This window comes from Geospiza fortis, unplaced genomic scaffold (assembly GCF_000277835.1).
Source record: "Geospiza fortis unplaced genomic scaffold, GeoFor_1.0 scaffold130, whole genome shotgun sequence".
Lineage (NCBI taxonomy): Eukaryota > Metazoa > Chordata > Aves > Passeriformes > Thraupidae > Geospiza > Geospiza fortis.
This window is the reverse complement of record NW_005054300.1, coordinates 4,222,616-4,242,508: the sequence shown is the minus strand read 5'-3', so window position 1 is coordinate 4,242,508 and position 19,893 is coordinate 4,222,616. Positions and strand designations below refer to the sequence as shown.

General features: G+C 44.7%; 1 protein-coding gene across 5 annotated transcripts in view; it reads right to left on the bottom strand.

Moving 5' to 3' along the window:
* The window catches only part of SH3PXD2A (SH3 and PX domains 2A), a 191,851-nt gene that overhangs the window by 46,566 nt on the left and 125,392 nt on the right, over positions 1–19,893 (bottom strand). For 3 of the 5 annotated variants that reach the window (XM_031063005.1, XM_031063009.1, XM_031063013.1), the window contains one exon: positions 13,138–13,269. In XM_031063005.1, the coding sequence (XP_030918865.1) occupies positions 13,138–13,269 (132 nt within the window). Of the gene's footprint in view, positions 1–13,137; positions 13,833–19,893 lie in introns of those variants that run through there. The other 2 variants (XM_031063020.1, XM_031063017.1) reach the window with 2 other exon arrangements.

The following is a 19,893-nucleotide window of genomic DNA, read 5'->3' as shown; positions in this document are numbered from 1 at the left end:
ACTGAGGAACATGCTGTGTTACATTTCCTTAGATTAGGATGTGCTCTTGACAGAAGAAATTAGAAAAGGATTGAGCTTTCACAAAAAAGCATTAATCACATTAGGTTCTTGACAGAAGGTATGGGAGATCAGTGAAAAGGAACTAGAGACACAGCAGAATGAATGATACCCAGAAAGGAAGTCACTAATCTCCACCTGCACTCAGTTATCCTCCTTTCAGATCCTTCCCCCTGTGCGCATTTTAAGCTTCCCCCAAATTTACCTGGGGCCACTCAAGTGGTCCATTCAGGAGTCTGCTCAAATAAGAGGCAAAGAAGAAATAGAGGAAGGATTATAAGATTTGAGAATATGGAGAAGAATTAGTAGGTCTGGCAAGTTTCAGCTGTAGCAGATGGTTTTCCTGATGTACCAAGGACCTGGCACTGTTTGTTTGCAGAAGCCAGAGTAGCTCATCTGGCAGCCTGCAGCCATTGCTGAGGTACAGGTGACTTTGGCCCAATCACTATTTCAATTCCTGTCACTGCAGTACGTCCAAGACACACTTGCCAAGGGCAAGTGCATGCCCAAGCACTCAGCCTTTGCCACATCTACACATAACTGGTGGAAAAAAGGCCCTTGTGCAACTCAAGCGCACATGCAAGGAGGTGGCTACACTGGCATTTGTCACAGCATTACAAAGGGTGGCTACATCTCATCTGTAGTGGAAGTTTCTCTGAAACCATCAGCGTTTTCCCTCAAATGTCTCTACACAACAGTTCCCGGTATCCAGAGCCAAACTTAAACCAGTGTCAGCAGGGATCTTGCAAGACATCCCCAGAACCATTCAGATCCCAAGATCCCACATGCACATTCTGCAGACAGTGTCCTTATTGTGGGATGTTGGTTTCTGTTTGGGATTGTTAGCCGGGGAGTCTCTGGGGTGGCATGGGGAAAGCAACACCCTTTCATGTGGCTGGCTCTCAAACCTGGACACTTCTGTGAAAGAGATACTTAAATTCCCAGCTCTCAGTGAAGTGGAAAGGTTCACACGCCAGCCCCAGAAGCTCACTTCTTATTTTAAAGCCAACAGGCTAACAGTCCAGGAAGTGTATAGTCAGCTCTAAAAATACAAAGACATCTGGAATGACCAAGTGTGTAATTTAACTTGTAGCTGGTACAGGAACCAGTTTTGCTTGCTGTGTTCAGGAGGAGCAAAAGAGGAATTTTCTACAGGACTCAGTTATCCCATTTGCCTGGCAATGAAAATAACATCCTATTTCTGGTCATTCTACTTTTATTCAAGGACATCTTGGTCACAGACTACTTGAAGCAAGGGAATAATTTGCAATCTCACCCTGAGCACACAGCTATCCTGTAATTTTAATTCTTCATACTCTGTAGAGCATTTCCTTCTCAGTAACAGTAAGGAATTTTAGTCAGAATTAAGAACAAAACATCAAAGAAACTGTCCCTCAGACTCCTGATACTGTTTTCAGGCAAACAAGCAAGCTTCACCTTCCCTCCCCTGAGTCAGTGTGTGCAGTCTTGTCCTTGCAGACACCCAGAAATGCAGACTCTTCAGAGTGGTTTCCAGGACACTGAATAAACTGGCCTTGAGTTTAATCCTAGGGTTTCAATGGTCAGTGATGGATCTTGCCAAGTTCACATTACCCATCCTAAATCTCCAGCAATACTCAGTTAAGACAAATGGGTTAAGTCTCTCCAAGCAGCTCCACTCTTCCTCCTGCATGGAGGCCTCAAGTAACATCCAAAAGCTATGAAAGTCCATGTGGGAGAATGAAGTGTCATTTCTGAACCTACCAATGTTCAAGCCAATGATTCAGGTTTAATGTTAGATGCTGTTCTTCCAGCCTTAGGGTCACCACTGCATGGAGATTTACCCTGCAATGTCCTCCCCATCACTTCTGTTGTGTTTGAGAAGGAATCATGTTTAGGGCTTTCATAACTTCAGTTTCAGCCTGCTGGAATTTGTCATTCCAACTCCATTCCAGGTTTGGTCCCTAAGAGGGACCATCCTTTAAGAAGGATACATTTCACCTGCGCATATGGTCACAGTTTGAGAGCCAGCGCAGTGCCTCAAGGCCTGGACATCAAATCATGAAAGTGTCACCTTACCCTCATCAGCACAGATGTGTGCCTGACAGCATTGGTCTGGCGAGTCAGGCTGCTGCTAATCACGAGAAAGCAACTTTCTCTAAGTACCAAACCAGTCTGTGATTCTTAAACAAACATATGGCAGGTGTGTTAATAAAGGAGCAAAGTGAAGCTCAGTCTGCAGCCCGAGTGCACCCAGCACTGCCCTTCCTCTCCAGGGGCTGGGAGACAGGATTGCATCACAGTCAATCCCAGCAGCATGCTGACCAGAAAGGGTGTGCATGTGATGGGAGAAAGATCAGCTGGAGGCAGTTCTGCAACTGAATCACAACAGCTTTTCAAAGCAACACGTTAGGGCATCCCAGCACACATTCACATTGCAGGGAAAAATGGGAGATACAGACCCAAGTGAGGTCTGGGAAATACTTGCTGTTATCACCAAGATGAAGTTTGACTACATTGCCAGTACAACTGCAGTCCAGCTTCATTTGAAATAAAGTGATGTCCCACTGCATGTGCAACTTTCAGATGGAGTCACACTGTAACAAGATACAAAAACCTGAACTTGCCAGTAAATGCAGTAACAAGAAGACAGCCCGTAAAACAGAGCTCCAAGAGAGCCCATCTCATCTGCTGCCTCTTCTAGAACTGCTCTGGTTAATCCAGTCACAAGCCAACATCTTTCTACCAAAAAAAAAATTAAATTCTCCACCAACAATGCCAGAAAGTCTGATGTCCCAGCCTGAGGGAGTGGATGGGAAGAGCCAACACGCACCCCTTTTTCAAGCCACCCCCTAAACCTCACTGTATTATGGCAATCCTAAGCAAGGCAGTTACTCCTATAGTTTTGCTAAATCTGAAGATGGACAAGAAACTGGTTTGTGGCAAAACTGAACTCTTTTTAACATGAAAACCAAAAGCATGGAGTTATGTTGCTGGTCGTAACTGAAATGCGTCTGCTAATGATTAAAGCTTCCATTTTGCTGCCAAAGTATTATTGGAACTGCTTATTTGCTGTGCAGCTTGGGAGAAAAAAAATCTCTTCCATCCTTTATTAATCTTGTCCTCATCTGACACAACAAAAATGCACCATCAGTCTTTTTCTTACTTGGAAAAATAGGCCTGAAAGTCACTCCAAGAGCCAAAGTCTTTGTGTATAATTACTGTCTTGATTAACTAGAACAAAGGGCAGAAAACATCAGTTATTATGCATTAAATTCAGTATTCTGGGGGCTTATTTAAAGACATTTCATCAACCTGCTTTCTTAAAAGGAACTTTGATATAGCAAAAATCCATTAAATAATTAAAAAGAAATTATTTTTTAGGTTTTTTTGGTTGGTTGTTTTTTTAAAAGCAGTCACATCCAAAGGAATGCAGCTCAAAGGGTAACTATGGGACTCCCTGGAAGGCCTCAGCAATAACACTTGTATCTTCTTGGCCCCAGGTAGTTTCTTGCAGCAGTGCTGAGCTGGTGACCTATTTGGCTGATATAGGAAACTCAATCATTAGAAAGTTTATGCATTCTAATATAAAAAGCAGATTTTCCTTGGAAAGATTTTCTTGGGGCAGGCTTCAGGGTCCCAAAACTGGCAGTGACTGCATAAACAGAGTAGGTAATGAGTAAAGGCTCCAAGAGGGGATGCTATGTAAATTTTTTCCTTTTCAGCCTGCCATCCTGGGCTCCAAACAGGGTATGGAGGAGAAATGGGGAGTTTAACTATCTGCCTTCAGCATGAAGTCTCAGCAGAGGAGGGTTAAATGAGAAAGGAAAGAGGTAGAAACTTGCAGGCAGCTGGAAATTTCAGAATTGAAGTTTTCAGAGGCCTGGTAGATATCCTACTTCTCAGGAGTAGCTGGATGTGTTGTATGGCAAACTTAAAGGCAGCAAAGCCTGTGTCCACTGCTCCTCCACCCCCACCAATGTGTCTCGTTTGTCCAAAGCTGAAGTGCCTTTATGCACAGCCAAGTCTACAGGTCTGTGGTTTCAGTGGTCACATCCCACCCTCTCCCCAGCAGACAGACTAACAGGGCAGTCTCAGAAATCCTGGAACAGATTTCATGCCCACAGTTAGCAAATATGAAGCCCAGACAGGCTCGCTCCCTCTGCTACTCCTAGAGGAGGTCTGGGGGTTCTCAGCACCTTGGACATGGAGGAATCAAAACAGATGCAGAAGAGAAACAATCTTTGCAAGGGCTGACATTGATATCTTTTTTTCCCCTTTGAAATACACTTGCTGTGGTCTGAAGACAAGAAAAATCTCCTCACATGCTGACCTGGCAACCAGGACCTCTTTCAGTCCTGCCTGAGTGAGGGCTTGGCCCCAGCAATGGGCTTGCCCTGCTGGCACTTGTGAGGCAGGGGAGCTCCTTCCTCTCTTTGGCCTCTAATTCCCATTTCTTGAGAAATCAGAGCAATGTAGATGTCCTCTAACCTACAACTAGATTGGAGATCTAACCACAATTAAATGAGTAGTATATTGTTCTACTGAAGCCAGGTGGATGGAAGTTGAAAAGGGAACCTGCTTACTTCAGTGGAATGCTTACAAGATAGCATGGAAAAAAATCCAGCCCTAGAGATAAATATTTAATATACTTGGTGACTTCCTAGTCACAGCAGTCACCCTTTTCCTGAGCTGTGAGAAATTTAGAGGTGTGGGAAAGCTGTCCCACAGAGGCATGATATCAGCTAAAGAAAAGACGAATGCAAAAGTCAAAGTGGTTGCACTTTAGATGTCTCCACAAAATGGAAAAATCCCCACATAATTGAACTTGCCCTGTCAGAACACCAGTTGCTCAAGATTAAGACAAACAATGGGAGTAAGACTAGAAAAATGAATATAAACCACACATTACAGCCCAAAACATTTGAAAAAATATGTTCTAGAGGGACATTTTGAAATTGGAAGTTGTTTTATGTCTTAATCTGGAGAGATGTTTCTTTAAAACTCTTCAAAAAGTGAACACTACATAAAATGGATCTGATGGGTAGTGTTAAAAAGGAGAATGCTTTAGAGAAACATGACCCCATGACATCTTTTGTGTCCCTATGACTTGTTAATCAATCTTTTCCCTCCATAGGGGAATGAAATGAGGCAGTGTTGCTTGGAAAATAGTAATTAGTTTCTTACTACTCTGAAACCTTCAACTACAAACCCAAGAGAATACCAGTACTAGTTAACTTTGCAAGGCTTTATAAACACACCAAAGGTCATTTCAGTGTGACATTGAGCTGCTCTTAGTGTGACTAGTCAGGTGGGAACCCCAATAACCCAAGCCACAGTCAACAGCTGCATCCCAACAGGCAAAACTCCCCAGCAGTAGAGCTCCAGAAGAGCCAGAAGGCGCCCCAGGAAAGCTTCAGCAGAAGCAGGCACTGCAAAGGGCAGAGTTTTAGCAGACAGACATATTTCAAAAGTTCTTAATGAGCTTGTCATCAAGGAGGCAGAGCAAATACCAACTGCAATTTGAAGCTGGGCAAAGGAAAACCAAGCAAGGATGTCTTTGAAATGCAGAAGAGCTTCCCAGAAGAGATGGAAATGTCACAGCCCAATTAAAGGGACACTCTCCCCTTGTCACAGGCCTGGAACATATAGCATCAGCAGAAAGCAGGAGCCCACCTTAATCCCTTGGCACAGTCACAAAACAACAGGCATTTCAGAGGTGGCAGTGGAGAACAACCTCCTTTTCCACAGTGATAGAGGACCACTACAAAACAGAGTACTAACAACCCTGCTTTGGTTCCAACACAGAATTGCCTGCCAAGCTCTTAAACAGAAACAAACGTCAATTGCCATGAAAGTTACTAAGTGGGGCAGAGGAAGCCATTTAGACATCACAAGATAGCAACATAAATATCACAAAACATTCATAATTCAAGAATTTTGTTTTGTGCAGCAACATCCCAAGCTCAGCTGAGGTGCTGATGTGGTGATGCTCAAGCAATAGGCTGGCCTAGGAACTTCAGTCCCAACCTCTCATTATTCAAACCTATGTACAGAGCAGCCTTGAACTGCAGCTCAGAGGTAACTACTTCAGAAATGTTGTGGCATGATTCCTTTCTGGGCACAGTAAATTCAAGTTTAACTGTGGAAAATCAAACCAGAGTTTCAGCCACACCAACACGTTTTGACTGCTGAAAATAAAACAGCCAGAAAAAGAAAGCAGCTACCATCCTCTTTATTGAGGCACAGAGTTAAAAATCCAACCAGATGAGGAAAAAGGTAAGAAAAAAGGTGTTCAGAAAATAGCTTACAAAACAATCACCAGAGAGCTCAGGGCAGGCTGTCAAGGGCTGCTTCCAGCTTACTCCATCTGCTAAAGTCATTAGACAGTGTCACCCCACCCTTGGGCTCCCAAGGGCAAGAGCAGAGGAGGGAGGGCTTCTCCTCATCTCCTGCTGACCCAGCTGTTTCTGGTGTGAGTGCAAATTCTCTCCATCCATTCAACATTTTGCAAACAGGCCACTGGAAGAGGGAGTGCCTGTTTGCAGGGTTGGTCAGGCACTGTATTCCCAGAAAGGAGCTGATTTCCAGGAGAACTTGGCTAGAGCGAATCATCACATCCAGTTTTACCTCTCTGCTCTAAGTTTGTCCCAGGCTTCCCTTGGAGCCAGCACAGAACCTGGGTTAGGGCAGATGTCTCTGTTCCTCTGATCAGTACTTTATTTCCACTGACTACTTTAAAACAAGCACCCAGGCTCCCTCCAGAGACAGCAGTTTCCAAGACAGCTAAAATTTAAAATAAAACCCACCCTTTGCAACCAGATGCACCAACAGGATGCTTTGCTTATACTGCTGCAGAACAAAGCAAAAGAACAACCAGCCTTGATCACTGCCTCCAAAAAGCCTGAAGGCAAAGACACTGCTGCAGTGAGACAAGCAAGTGCCACTGAGCATCCTTACTCAGAGCTCTGAACTTCTGCCTGCCCAGAGCAGCCCTTCTCCAGCCCCGAGCTGCAAACATTTGAAGGAGGAAAGCATCTCTGCTTTGCCAGCATTGTCCCTGTTTGGAGAGGAACTTCTACAAACACTTTTTTTAATGACATTAAACAACTTTCCAGTAACTCCTAGCCAAAAATTCCAAATCACCCACCCTGCCTCCTCAGATGGCCCGAGTTTGACTGCATTAGTACACACGTTGGACAGAAACTGCAGCAGGGCAGGAACTGATTCATAAGTGGATCAAGTAACCTCTGCTGCTGGGCTGGTGCCAGAAAGGCAGGAGACATGGCAAGGCAGCGTGGCATTCAGAATGCACATTGAAGGATACACACCTTTGTTCTCTAAAGAGGGAAAAGGGTGGTCCTTCCTTAAGCTTGGCTCTCCTTGTCAGAGAGTTATGAACACTGGCACATACAGAAGCTGCTGGACAAGCTGTCCCAGGTACTTAGTGGGGGCCACTCATCTAAACCTGTCCTCTGGGATAAAGCCAAAGGTGCTAGAGGAAAAGTGTTCAACCTACACAAGTGTTTGTTTCTTCTCAAATTCCAGGCACAGCTCAAGGACTGACCAAGAAGGGAAGGGGCTCCTGTATGAGGGAGTATTTACTTTTTATATCATGACCTTGGTCTCTTACAAGGCTTCAAATTCAAATACACAGACACACTGGGAAGTGGAAACACAGAGAACTGAAGTAGTTTCTCAGAACGAACAGCAGGGCAAAGCTGGGTGTACAAACAGAAATCAAGTCCTGCATCATATCTGGTGAATTACACTCTTTTGAAATGCTACATGAAGAAAAAAAAAGCTCACTTTCTAAAGGAACCCAACACACACCAATTGCACAGTGTTGGCAATTCTGTGTCTGGTAGCACACCTGACCGGTGGATGCAAAGCTATTGACAATTCACAAGCAAACTAGGAAACTGCATTTGCAATTTGGCGTAGAGCTGCAGTCATATTTGAAACCTAGCAAGCTGCTAGATTGCCACTTATCTGCTAGAATAAACAGAAGTGTACTGGGTTTGGCCAGCTTTTACATGATAATACTAATGCTCAGGGACATTTTCTAGCAGTGCACACAGTCCCTTCTGTGTATAGAGGGGGGATCACAAAGACAAGGACCTAGAGAAAGAGGTAGAGCAGCAAAAAAGCAGATGCAAGATAGAAACAGTGATCTTTACAACATTTAAAACAAAAGCCTGACCAACACTAAAAAAAGGTGTATAAAATTCAATGCTACTTGCAAAGACAGGCATGGCAGAAGGGATGTGAAGATGCAAGATTGGTCCATGAGTTGCAAGAAACCCTATTTCTCTGTTTCTACTTAGAACACTTTAAGGGTGTGCCTTTAGCCAAGATGCAGCAATTAACTGTGAAAGTAATCTTGACCCCTTCTGGAACCAAATAAATCCACTTAACCCTGGAAAGCAACACCTTCAAATAAAGGGCGCTGTGTTCCCCATGAAGAGGCAGAAGCCTAACTCCAAAAGCCCTCAATCTAAGAACAGGGAGCTTCCAATACAGAGGCCAGTGCATCTCTGGAATTGAGAGTTGTGGCCTTTCTATGTCCCTCTCCCAGGCCCTGACTGCAGCCAGTGAGCAGCACCAGTGAAACCAAATGGTGTAGCAGAGAACACTGCCAGGCACACACTCATCTCCTGACACTGTGTGGACAGCCAGCAAGTCCCAGGATCTCTAAGCCAGGACTCCCAGATGAGCAAAGATCTTCCTCATGGATACTTCAGTGCTAAGCCCGCAGCCCAGATAAAGAGAGAAAAGCAGCCTCCCTTCCCAGAGATTCCTTTGGGTCCTGATAAAGTTACACTAACCATAATAGCCTTGTTTTACGTATTACATGTACTGTAACACTGAAAATTGGTCTGCAGTTATGTAATTGCAGAGGAAATGGCTACAGCCCTGCTCAGCCCAGCTGAGAACGCCATCCCACGACGTCTCCACCGCAGGCAGGGCTCCCAGGGGCTGCAAGGAAAGAGCTCCCATCCTGCCTGCAGGCACAGCAGCAGCAGCAGCAGAGGCAGAGGTGCTCGGGACTGTGCTCATACTTCACTGTCTGTCAGGTTTTCCATTGCAAACACTGCCGACACAGTTTATAGCTTGACCATTTCAAGCCACATCCATGCAAAACCTGGCAGAGAGGGAGCTGCTCTGGCCCTCCCTCTTCCACCTTAAAGAAATCTGTCAGATTCCTGCTTTAAAGTCACAACATTTCTTTTCTGCAGCAGAAATACATTTTTAAGTCATTCCATGAGGCTTTTTTTGGTTAAGGTTTAAAAGAAGCCTATGTAGTCGACAGACAGGACTTACGTCAACTACTCACATAGTTTTTCTGAAACAACTCAGAAATGTTTAGATAGTGTTGGACAGAGCAGGTTGATTACACCATGCCTTTAAACAAATCACAGTCACTTCTAGCAAGAAACACAAGCCCTGTAACTACAGCCCCTTTCCAGACAACATCTGTAGAGACTGTAAACCTCATTTTTTCTCCTGATGCATTTGTGACCATTGCTACATGCAGATTTTCCTCCCAGCTAAGGGAAAAAAAGAAAGAGATAAGTATTCATCAGATACAACAGGCACACTGGGTATTTTGATCTCATAAACAGAATTGAGGTCTGAAGAACAACTTTTGTTGAGCCAAGATAGGTGTTTGCTACAAAAACGAAATGCTGGAGCCTGAGAGCTGGTACACTACTAAAGTTGTTCTGAAGTACAACAGCTTTATTTAAGTCTAGCAAGGCTTGCTTCCACAGTAATTGCAGCAACAACCACGTTATAGTGACCCAAAGGCTTCACAACTCAGATTAAGGGTTTTGGAAGTTATTCACCGCATATACTACACTAACCTTTCTCCTAAGTCATAATACTGGACAGAAATTGAACTTCAAATAATGTCCACCAGCACAATAATGAGGACAACTTATCCAACTCTTTCAGTGAAAGAGAAAACCAAATGAGACAACGTCCATCTCCTATATGAGAAAATTAACACTGAGCAATACTATACAGCAGGTGTGACACACTTAAGGTGAAGCTAAGGAAGCTTCATGAAATACCAGATAAGGCTTCAATAAATCAAATACCAAATATTCCCCCCTTCTACCTCTGCCCTATACACTGGGCTCTGAACAAGCACAGCTTAGGTCCCTTCAGGAAAGCACGCGATTTGGAAGCAAACACCAGAAAAGATGGTAACTCTAGCTCAGGCCCTAGAAGTGTCCAGAAGAAAACATCCAGCAGGATGTGAAATGTGCACCATCATTTGGAAACTGATTGTGAGGTTCCTTGTGTAAAAAACATAGGGACATTTGACCAGAAAAGAGAAGGTGTTTCCTTCCTATGAAAGCCATGCAACAAAGCCAAGTTGAAGTTTTTTCTGCTCCAGAAAACAAAAGAACCATTTAAGTGTCCTTGGCATCAGCAGGCAACCCTATTCAGGCAAAGTTTTAAAATGAAACAATCATCTGTGCCTTTACACACATCTAAGCTCCCCAAAGTACAGTTAGACACCCAAAGCAGACATGATATGCTATATACATGTCTGTACAGACAAGGAAGTTCAAAATATTGGCCCAACATCACATCCAACACACACTGTCCAGTCTGACAGGACTTTTCAGCTGTCAGCTAACAAGCTGTCCAGGCACATTTCCTTCCTTTCACTGAAGACACTGTCCCTGCTGCAAGTGACATCCAAGTCACCTTGCATCTCCTTTGTATGGATTAGAAGAATGGGCCTAATTTATACATCACAGGTAGAGCTTCACAACACTTACAAAGTCCACACAACAATATAGTCAAATGAAGCATTACACATGTGCATAGCCCAATAATCTTATTTTCTTGGAAATTATATCCCCATGTTCTTAGAGGTCATAACCACATCTTCTAGGTTTGCTTGCTTACACTAAGCAGATAGTCAAATTCAAGCCATAATTCATATGTTTTGAATGTTGACTCTTTACAAAATTTTGCTAGTTTCATTACATGCCATCCAAAAGTTCAGCTGTAGCTGAAGAGACAAGATACTGTATTGAGGTCATTCCTGTGGTATCCTTAACCAGGGTAAGAATTAAGTGACTGTTTGGAGTCCTGTTATTGGAATAATTAAATCATGAGCTCCCTACAAGAACAGTCAAAAAAGGCATCCAAGCAAGTGATGCTCTCTCCATCACCAATCTGTGACTTATGAGCTTATCTGATGGGTTTTTTTAAGCATATAGATATCTTTATTTTGTACATATATAAAGAGCAAAATCACAGTATGGAATTCCAGGCTTCAGATTTCCTTTCTTGTTTACATGGACATTAAGGAATCTGGCTGGCAAGCATCAAAATATGGTTTTAAGAAGTATAATCCAAATTCAAGGATGTTCCCTGAGAAGAGTCCCATTCCAGGACCTCCTAATTAATTCAAACCCTGACATTCTCCATTTCTATCTCTGCATACCATGTGGTTCAATACAATGTGGTCTGAACTGTGCAAGGCAAAGAGGCCACACTAATGAAAACACAAAGGAGCTGTAACTGGAATTCAGACACTTGTGTTATTTAACAGCCCAATTAATTCCCTTGGCTCCATAAGCCATTATCCATGATAAGGATACCATGAATAGGAATATAAGTTGCCACAATATAACCAGGCTTGCTCTGATGGCAGGGACACCCACTACTGACAATGAGAAGCCACAGGCTTGGAAGGGAGGATGCTTGTCCACTAGGCCAGACATACTTCAAGAAATGAAGACATTTTTCCCACTTCAATCAAAACCACTGCCGTTAAGGGGGCAGGTGAGCAGTTTGGTTTCCATTAGTTCTGTAAGTGATACAGTCAGTACCCAGGAGATTGGTATTTCTGCCCACACTACCCACTGCCTTTCCACACACAATCCTTTTGGACTCTACACGAAATCATCAGCCAGAAAATGACTGTATCACTTGGAGCCAAACAAGCACGAGGCTCTCATACAACAGAGAAATCACCACTCCATTAAAAGAAGGGGAAAAAATACAATGCATGGCCATCTCTGTGGATAACCTGGCTCAAAGCTCTGAAAGCTGAATTTGAACCTTGGATCAGAGTGCCCCAGTGTCCCCAAGCTCTGCTGTGCCCAGCACACTCCAGAGCCTGCCAGTGGCAAGAGCCCTGAACGTGTAGGCACCACAACGTGAGCCTTGGCTTGAACAGATCCATATGTCAGCAGCTCCTCTGGATGAGGACACACAAGTCATGAGTGGGCTGGAAACCAGTCCTGGACAACAGCTCTGGATAAATACACAAGGAGTGCTGGAGAGGAGGAGGGGAGCTGCTGAAGACAGGCAGTTATTCAAACCAGCTGCTAAGCCACTCCAACCACTCACACGTACACAGACTCCTGCATGTGTTCTGCCCAACTCAAAGCTACCAGGCATCCAAACGTTCGAGTACAGAAAAGAAATCTATACAAACATTTGCCAAAAATCTCATTTTCAAAGTGCAAGCTGGTTATTCCATGCATGGCAGAAGGGGATTTCATCTTGCTTTTACATGACAGCCTCTGCCTCTTTGCCTCAAAATTCCCCAATTAACACTTCTGCAAGAAGTTTTGAAACTGTGCATGGCCACGTATTTATCTACGCACATTCTCTCCCCTCCCTACTGAGCTCTGGGCCACGGGCTAAGCTGTCAAGCCAAGTTTCATCCCAAGCAATTTTTAAACACTCATCCTATAAATCCTCTGCAAGGGGAGTTAGTAATGGAAATACTGACAGAAACTTGAAGAGACAGCAGGGCAGCTATAGCAGCCTACTATACATCAGCTTCATTAGCTGCAGATCCTTCTCTCCGTCACCTTCATTTTCCATTAGCGTACCTTGGCTAATTAACACACAAAACCTATGAAACATTCTTACAGTAGAAGGCAACATTTGGCTCCCAGCCCAAATCAACATCGAAAAACTTCAACATCCTCTGCCAGACATAGTAACTGTACCAGATGGAACAAACGTATAGCTAACAAGTAGTCATGAGGAAACTGAAAGCAGAGAACAAATGCAAAAATCAGACCATCAGAAGAGGGAAAAGCAGCAAATATAACTTACCGCTTTCATTTTTCTCTATGACATCCACGACCTCTCCAGCCTGGAGGCTAATCTCAGAGTTCTCCTGCTTCTCATAGTTGGACACCACCACATATTGCTCCAGGATCATGGGTTCAGAGCTAGCATCAGCACCTGGGGAAGGGAAAAAGCAAGCCGTAAGCCAGCTTCCAGCCATGGCTCCTTGAGAGCGACCTCCGTCCATCCGATTCACAACAGGCCAACTTGTCACCAGAGCCAAGCGAATCAGCAAACAACCCTGGCTCGCAGCATATCCCCAAATGGCTGGCCATATAGAAACAGCCTCCTCTGGCCCACAACCCAGCAGCACAGAGGGACATTGGAGAGAAGAAGAAGAAAAAAGGGGAGGAAAAAAAAATACAAAAAGGAGCCAAAAAAGTGAATTAGTTGCACAGTTTCATGATGGATTCTGAAAATAAACCTCTTCCCAACATGGTTTCCACAATCCTTGCTCCCATTCAGAGAAAAAAATCCTGGGCAGAAGCAGTATAAATCCACAGCTGAGCCATTCCCCCAGTAAACCCAAAGAAGAAACAGCTCTCCCCTTGGCGGCTCAGCTCCTTCTCCACTCTAAAGGCTTGAGCTGAAAGTCAAGAGGGGGCTGTAGATGCCAATCATATTCGTCTGCACTGCAGCCCTTAAATAGAAACACATGAGCGGGGCTGAAAGAGAGGGAGGTGGGGTGGAGGGAGCGAGGGGAGGGCGGGGAAGAGTGTTTACTTGAAACAGAAGAAGAAAAAAAAGTTATAGCGCCAGATCTCTGCTCACACACGGCCGCCCCCCTGCCCCCGGCAGCCCCGCGGTTCCGCATTCCCCCGGCGGGACGGGGCTCGGCTCCTCCTCTCCATCGCCCCTCTGGAGCCCTCGGAGCCGACCCCCAGTTGTTTGATTTCTCTTCGGAGCAAGGGCTTTCGGCTGTCAGAGCCATTTATGAATGAGAGCAGGCGCTCACGCCAACAGGGGCCACGAAAGGTGCAAAATAACGCTCCCCTCCTTCCCTTCCCCCACACCGCTGGCCTTTTTTTTATTATTATTATTATTATTTCTGACTTTTTCACCCCCAAACCGAAATCATGCATTTCGAGGTGGAGCCACGAGGCAGGCACAGCGCAGTGCCAGATGTGGAGGGAGCCCTTGGGCTGCTGTATCTCGGCTCTGCAGCGCAGCACAAAGAGAATCTGCGCTCCCAAACCCGGGCACAGACCGGCTGTGCTCGGCCTAGAAACCGCCTTGAAAAGGCATAAGAACCGCTCCATTTAGGTCTTTAGTAAGAGCCAACATGCCTTAATGCAAAATTATTTTACAGGTTTTCTCAATTACAGCAGTTTGGGACACTGGCATAATTAACATGATACATATTGAGAGGCAGTTCCTGTTGCTCTGGATTAAGATGCCAAATAAAAGGGAGGACAGAAGCAGATACACAACTTGCTGAATGTCCCATTTTACACAACAGGGACACAGACAGGAGCAGACTTTGGGTTTTCCTGAATTTCTGATGACAAATTGGCTACAAGAGACGGGAAGGAAGCAGCATGGTCTGAAACTATCCACCAGAAAAGTCAAGGGACTGACAAGCAAGCACAGGATGCTGAGTGCTGTATTTCCAAACTCAGCATGCTCATATGTGTTTGGACTGGAGATGCAAAGTGATTCTACAGACAAGTAATTAGCATCCCTGCCAAGAAGGAGGTAAAGAATGCATCAGCCATTAAAACAGCATCCTGTGAAATGAAAATCCTAGAAAAAAAGCAATTAATTCAACTGTTTCCTGAAAGGAAACACTATCACAATGCCTCCCCTTGGACCAGGTTTAAGAAATCCAGAAAATTAGAAGACTTCCTTGCTCCCTAAGCATGCCTCTGCCTCTCCTCAAATTACGCAAGTTAATTTTCTTTAAAGAGGAGTCATCTCCTCTAGAAGCTTGTGTTTAAGAGATTTAGCTTTTCTATAGATTGTTGAACCCCAGCCAGTAGCAGGAATAGGAGGAGAAGACCATGAACTGACAACATAGAAATTTATAATACAAATTTTCACCATAGCTGTCCATTCCAAATAAGCATCATGTTTCGTTTCATGATCAATCAACCTGACTCGTGCACTCTGGTTTAGACCAGTGCTAGTTGGGCTATCTAGAGTACAATGAGATGCTATCCCCTGTTTCACAGTTTCCCACACAGTTGTTTCTCCAGTCCAGAATCCATCAGCGCTATAATCTTCCTTCAACCTGCTTAGGCAAGTAATACCTACAACCCCTACTTTGTTTTAGTCTTGAGATAAATACAAGTTTTTTAACCAGAAACAAAAGCTGTCATGGACTTATGTCTATGCACGTGCACCAGCAGAGAATTCAGTGTGTAGAAAGGCAAGAGGGACCAAACAGTGGCAAGGGGAGCCGGGGACATGCAGGAAGATAACTGCTAAACCAACAACTCAAATGCCTTCCTTCCTCCAACCTACTAGACAGTTTTCATGGGACTGGAGTAAGGAAAAAAAATACAAGAGACTGCATAGGCTTGCTGGCAGGAGCAGTGTTCATGTGATGCATGTGTCCCTGCTGGGAACAAAGAGAGGACCAGCCTGGCAAACACCCCACCAGCAGCCACACAGCCACAGAGGCCACACCAGGGACTGTGTGCCAGGGGAATGCCCTTGCCAGGAAACATGGAGAATCAGTGCTTCAAATCCACCTCTCAACTCTGCTTCAAAAAAAAAAAAAAAAGCACTTAAAACACTTTGGCAAGATTATATCTGCCTTCTCATATCTGAAACTCAGCAGGGTTTCTCTGGGTTTCTCTTCCCTGCCTTGGATAAGGTAGTCACTGCAGGAGGATTTCTTTGTCACTACAGAGGCTGGAGGAACACATACAATTAAGAGATTGTTTTAACAGACGCTTGTATAACTGCTACAGGGCTCCTATTAAGACAAAAAAAAATCGGGTGATAAATTCCTTGTTCTAGGAAGTAACCAAGGTCAAATAAACTTGTTCATTTACAGCTGCAGCAGATCATGCCTAGAGGATATCCCCCTTTCGAGGCGTGGGGTCCCTGTGGCTCCTGGAGTGATGGTCACCCAAGATTAGGTACTGCACAGTGGGGAAGATTTCAGTAAGAGCAAAGAAAGGAAGAAGAGGAGGAGGAAAAGACAGAGAAATGACTCCTTCCAGTAATCAAAAGCTTTAACCATTTTCTGGGTACCCTGGTTCGGGTTGTTGCTACATTCCCTTCAGGCACAGTCAGTAGGGTAAGGGACTCGAATCCTCCTCAGCCTTCCATCCCCCACAAGCTTTAGATGAATTACTGCTCAGTGACACTCAGGATGCCCACAACATTGCTGCTACACTATGTCAGACTCTCCAAAGGGGATTCAAAAGAACAAGACAGGCAACACCACAGGCAGCACAGCACCAATTACACCCGCTGCCCTGGGCGCTTCCGCATCCCTGCCAATTAGTTCAGGTCTAATTTGTACCACAGGACACAGCATGCATTGAAGAGTAACAGCCTGCTCAGTGTGAGTACGCCAGGGGACAGGGATGCAGCGTGGCACAAGTTCCCCAGCAAGCTCACATGCAGCTGCAATGCCACCCTGACACAACAGCCCTACTTTTTAGAAAGTGTCTTCAGCCCAGGCAGGAGAAATGGAGAGCAGAGGACAGGATAACATTGATGTGCCAGGTAGAGGTCCCCCCTCCTCTCCCTCCAAAAAAGCAGAATCAGTGTTTTGGTTAAGCTCCAACTTGCAAGCCTTCCCCAGAGCAGAGCACAGATTGCTGGCTGAAATAAGAGTTTGCTTGCCTCTCCATTTCTTTTTGCCTCGAGTCCGTTTCCCGGTTAAAGTCTTGAGGATACCCCTCCTCCTCTCCATAGGGCTCCACTTTACAATCCTCCCGCTCCTCACCTCAGCACTTCTCTTCCTGGGGCGGAGCAGAAATGTCATTGGAGCTTCTCCATGCCCCTCACAGCTGGCACTACTAAGTGACAACAGTTGCACCCTGTCCCCCTCACCAGGCAGCGAGGAGGGAGCATCATTCCTCCTGCTGCACTCAGAGACCAGCAACTACTGTGAAAGCCTCCTAAATAAGAGTGCAGAACGTCCGTTCCAACATCATCCTCCTCCTCCTCCTGTGTTGCAACAGCCACGACCTATGATGGTTTTGCAATAGCCAAAAATGAAAACCACCAACTGGACTCCAAAAATAAAATCATCTGGATATGGGAATGTGAGACTCCTCATCTTTGCCAGATTACTCTGTTGTTATCAGGCTATAAACATGTCTGCTCTTTTAATCCATACAGTGCACAAGCTTTTATATTGCTCTTTCATGATTATGAATCAAATGTTTACAGATTAAGACTAAATGAATTAGTACTGGGCTGGTCAATGGAAGTGCTGCAGAAGCAGCCAAAACCACAGAAACGGCCAGTGAACGCCATGAGGGTGAGTCACAGCTGAAGAACCAACTGCAGGTAGTGCAGCCCTAGTGCAGACATGGGCACAGCTGCTGGGGACACGTGCAGAGCCTGCACGCTGGGCTGGCTGGCACCCACGGCCCCCAGTGTCCTGGCATTCCATAACATAATGGCACAGCTCTGCACTTTTCCACACACAGGGAGGAGTAACTGTGGTAGCTTGGATCTAGAGCTGCGGTTTCTTGTTAAAGCCAGTTCTTGAAGGGTAAACTTTTATGTATTTCTGGAAAACTCCTTTTGGGGAAGGATGAAGGGAAAAAAAAAAGCCCAGAATAGCAGCAAGCCTACTTAAAATCCTCAGATCAGTCTAACCCCTTACAGCAATCATACACCTAGCTCTAAACACATGGAATTCCTTCCCCTGAAAACTTCGCCTCTTTTCTTTCTTATCAGAAGGACCATATGGCTATAAAAAATTAACATTAAAATTGCATGTTTTCTTTAAGCCTTCTCCCCGTGATTTATCCTGAGCTGTGTTAAGATAGAGAGCTTAGTTCCATCTGAAAATTGGGTTAAGTGTGTACTGCACACAAGATAAAACAGACTTTGCCATGTAATGCATGTGAGAGTACACAAGAGTTCATCATATCGCAGCAGTGTTGGAAAAGCAGTTCTTAAAATAACCCATTCCTAGAGTAAGCAGTGAGATGAGACTAATGAAGCCTGCTACAAATCTCTATGGGGACAACATGGATTCAGATCAAAACTGTGTTTCCCAGTCTAGGATCTCTCTTCTGTTCAGTGAGAGGGTTTTTTTCTTGTCTTGGTATTCTGGATTTTTGTTCATTTTTTATTCTTTGTGTGCCTTAAACAATTGGAGCTTTGACTCATCTAGATACTCCTGCACTGAAGCCTGTCACGCTTCAGCCCCATTGCCACTTACCAAAATTCAGACTGTATTTATACATCAATTATTCCTAAAGGTAAGACTACTACTGCCACAAGCTGTGAGTGAAGGGGATTCATCTTCATCCCTCCTGCCAGATAGCAATCCTCCCAATCCTAATAATTTGAGCTCAGAGGTTTTGGTGTAGCAGCCCTGAGTCACAAAGAGACAAAAGTTTATCATCTCCCACAGTTACTTCAGAAATTCAGGACAAATCCAGTTTCAAGGTCTGGATTATTGCCAATTATAAACGAAAATAAACATTTTGGCAAGTTTATCAAATGGGTTATTAATACACTGTGATTTCTGTAGTTCTTCCCTGAGCCTGGCCAAGTAGCTCTTTTTCAAAGCACAAAGACACTCTACTGTATTTTCAGAAGAGAATTTCAGAAGCAGGTGACACCTTGCTATTAGATAGATATGGGTGGAAAGCAGAAAGGGAATAGTTTGGATCTGATCACCTAGGTAATGCAGAAGACTCAAAGCCAAAGAAGTTTAGCCTAAACCTTGTCCAAAGCCCAAAGAATGCCTAAGAATAAAGCAAGATTGAGCATCATGCACTGAGCAATGGTCACCCCAGGCTGGCAGCTGTGATTGATGTACGAGAAGTTTCTCCCCAAGTGAGCATCCATCCAACCATCCACCTTCCTTGCTCAAGTGCTCTGCAAGCCTTTCAGGACATGGGCAAGTCTCTCCTAACCTCCTGCCTTGCTGCTACAAACAGCTGTAGGGGGCCCATGCCAACAGCACACATTGCCACCAAGAAGAGAGTATGCTCAGCAATCATAGCAGCAAACAATGAACTGGATGCCTGGATTCATTCCCCACCATAAGACACACATAGTACTTTCTGTCACTTCCAAGAACCAAGATCTGGGTGAGCCTTCAGCAGTCTGGACAAGTGGCAGCTTTAACTCTAGACTGTGGCTTCCAGCCCTGGAGTGTGTGTGACACACAGCTAAAACCAGCAGCATAACACAGCCCCCATGGGGAGCAGCTCAAGAATGAGCCTGGCCCATGGGAAATGGCAGGAGCTCTCTCAAGCAGCTGCTCCAGTTCAGTTCTTCCCTCTTTACAGCCCTCAGCAGCATTTCCAACGAAATCCTGACCAACAGAAAAATTCAGTGCTGACCTTTGCCAAGTGGAGCCTATTGGTCTCGGGATTTTTTCTTTTTTATTTTTGATCTGCTAGGTTTAAAAATACAGCCAACAAAAATTAGAGGCAGGAGTGTGAAAGTAAAAAGTTGAGTCCTCTTTCCACTCCTTCTTGGAAAGTTGGCTCTCTGAACAGTGATTCCAACCAACTAGGTTACAGGTAGCAACAGCTAAGAATACTTAAGTAGTATTTTGCACACAAATCTGTTAAACTGCTTGAAGAT